Source organism: Impatiens glandulifera, chromosome 3 (genome assembly GCF_907164915.1).
Source record: "Impatiens glandulifera chromosome 3, dImpGla2.1, whole genome shotgun sequence".
Taxonomy (NCBI): Eukaryota; Viridiplantae; Streptophyta; class Magnoliopsida; order Ericales; family Balsaminaceae; genus Impatiens; species Impatiens glandulifera.
Genome location: NC_061864.1, coordinates 29,391,252 through 29,392,916, shown reverse-complemented (window position 1 = coordinate 29,392,916; position 1,665 = coordinate 29,391,252). Strand labels below are relative to the sequence as shown.

General features: G+C 32.7%; 1 protein-coding gene across 1 annotated transcript; it reads right to left on the bottom strand.

The window, feature by feature from the left end:
• Positions 1–585: 585 nt before the first annotated feature.
• Positions 586–1,340, bottom strand: LOC124930126. The gene is made up of 2 exons (XM_047470487.1): positions 1,220–1,340; positions 586–1,004 (listed from the first exon to the last, which is right to left on the bottom strand). The coding sequence occupies exons 1-2, from the start codon at positions 1,338–1,340 to the stop codon at positions 586–588; spliced, it is 540 nt and encodes a 179-aa protein (XP_047326443.1).
• Between the last annotated feature and the right edge of the window lie 325 nt (positions 1,341–1,665).

Sequence of the window (1,665 nt, the reverse complement as noted above, 5' to 3'; positions counted from 1 at the left end):
ATTTTATGTTACTTGACCTAAAGTAAATAACTTTAGGAATTTTTATGTTCAGGGGCGGAGCCACGTTCAACCTTACCTGGGCTGTAGCCCGGGTAGCTCATTTTTTTTGTATGCATTTGACGATAACGACGGTAAATAATGGCGTTATTGATAATTTCTCGTCACTAAAGTGTAATAGCTACAGTAAACTTGTTTTATTTTGATTATTTGCTGGATAATAGCCCGAATAGAATTTTTGAAAACAATTTAGTCCGGTAGCTTTCAAATCCTGACTCCACATCTGTTTTTGTTGCTTTAACTAAATCTACTCACAATTACGACTACAAGTAAATAACTTTAGTAAATTTTATGTTGCATTATCTATTTTTACTGGACAACACTAACAATACTATATTATACTCAAATCAATTCATACCAAATGAAACTAGTTACACAAGTAGATTATGCAACTCTTTGATTATATATATATGTATGTTTCCGTATCTCCATGTTTTCCACCTCCGATGAATCTGACTAAACCGGCGTGAATGGCTGCAACTGCCTCCAACACCGTTTCTCTAATGTTCTGCTTGAAAAATGTTCATATTAATTCGTAGCCACAAAACCATACGGTCGTAGGACGAGGCGATAAACATCTTTCTTAACATCAATGTATCTTGATGTTGGCGCACCAAAACATTGACAATCTCCTTTATATTTACCACCATGTTTTTTAATCAATTGAAATGTGACATTTGAAGGCGAAGAATACTCCTTTGTATGAGATTGATCGACGATTGAAACATTATTTGATGGTTCAGAAGTCCTCGACTTGATTGGCAAGAGAATCACTCTAACTTTCGTATCATGTTGTGTATGAACCGAGAATCTTTCATACTCATCTACTATATTCGCAAGATCTTCGTCGCATTTGATTGAGATAAGTAAATCAAGATAATCTTCCGGTAATTTGCACTTGAATTCCACGGAATAGCCACATAATTTGGAAAACTTCACATTTAGCTCTGCATACATATCCATGCATCAATCACTTATTAAAAATAAAAATGAAAAACCAACTAATTAAAGACATTGTTATATATACATATGTAACATATCCATGCATCAATCACTCATTAAAAATAAAAATGAAAAATTAACTAATTAAAGATCATATTATTTATGTAAATCACTATCATTATAACCATCAAACCGAAACAAGTCCTATATTGGATCTTACCATCAAAACTTATAGATCGATTAACCGCAAGGATCCTAGTGTGGCCTCCGACGTAAAGAAGTTTACCGTCCTTCCGACGAGGTATGATTTTTCCAGCATAGCTGTAAAGAAACTTCGTCATTTCCACGGTGAGATAGAAAAGGTATTTGAACTTTGAAGGGTATGATCACTTTCAATTTCAAACCCTCTAAGGACAATATATAAGAAGAGATTCATGTAGAGATATTCTTTATTTCCACGTGTCTTTCTTTAGAAAGAAAAATGAACCGCCAAACATATTCGTTACCAAAAAAAATATTATTCACCAAAAGTCAACCCACTAATTTGTCAAAATTAATACATATAATAAAACTTTGCTAGCTTATATGACTTAAATTAAAGGGTGAGATGATTTAATTCGGTTTATAAATCAAAATGTTGAAGTCTTTATAACATATTTCAACAAA

Bases quoted from the DNA above. Each gene is read 5' to 3' on its own strand.
- LOC124930126 (XM_047470487.1), bottom strand. From the start codon at position 1,340: ATGACGAAGTTTCTTTACAGCTATGCTGGAAAAATCATACCTCGTCGG. The intron at 1,005-1,219 runs GTAAGATCCAAT...ATATGTATGCAG, and splicing joins TCGATCTATAAGTTTTGATG to AGCTAAATGTGAAGTTTTCC.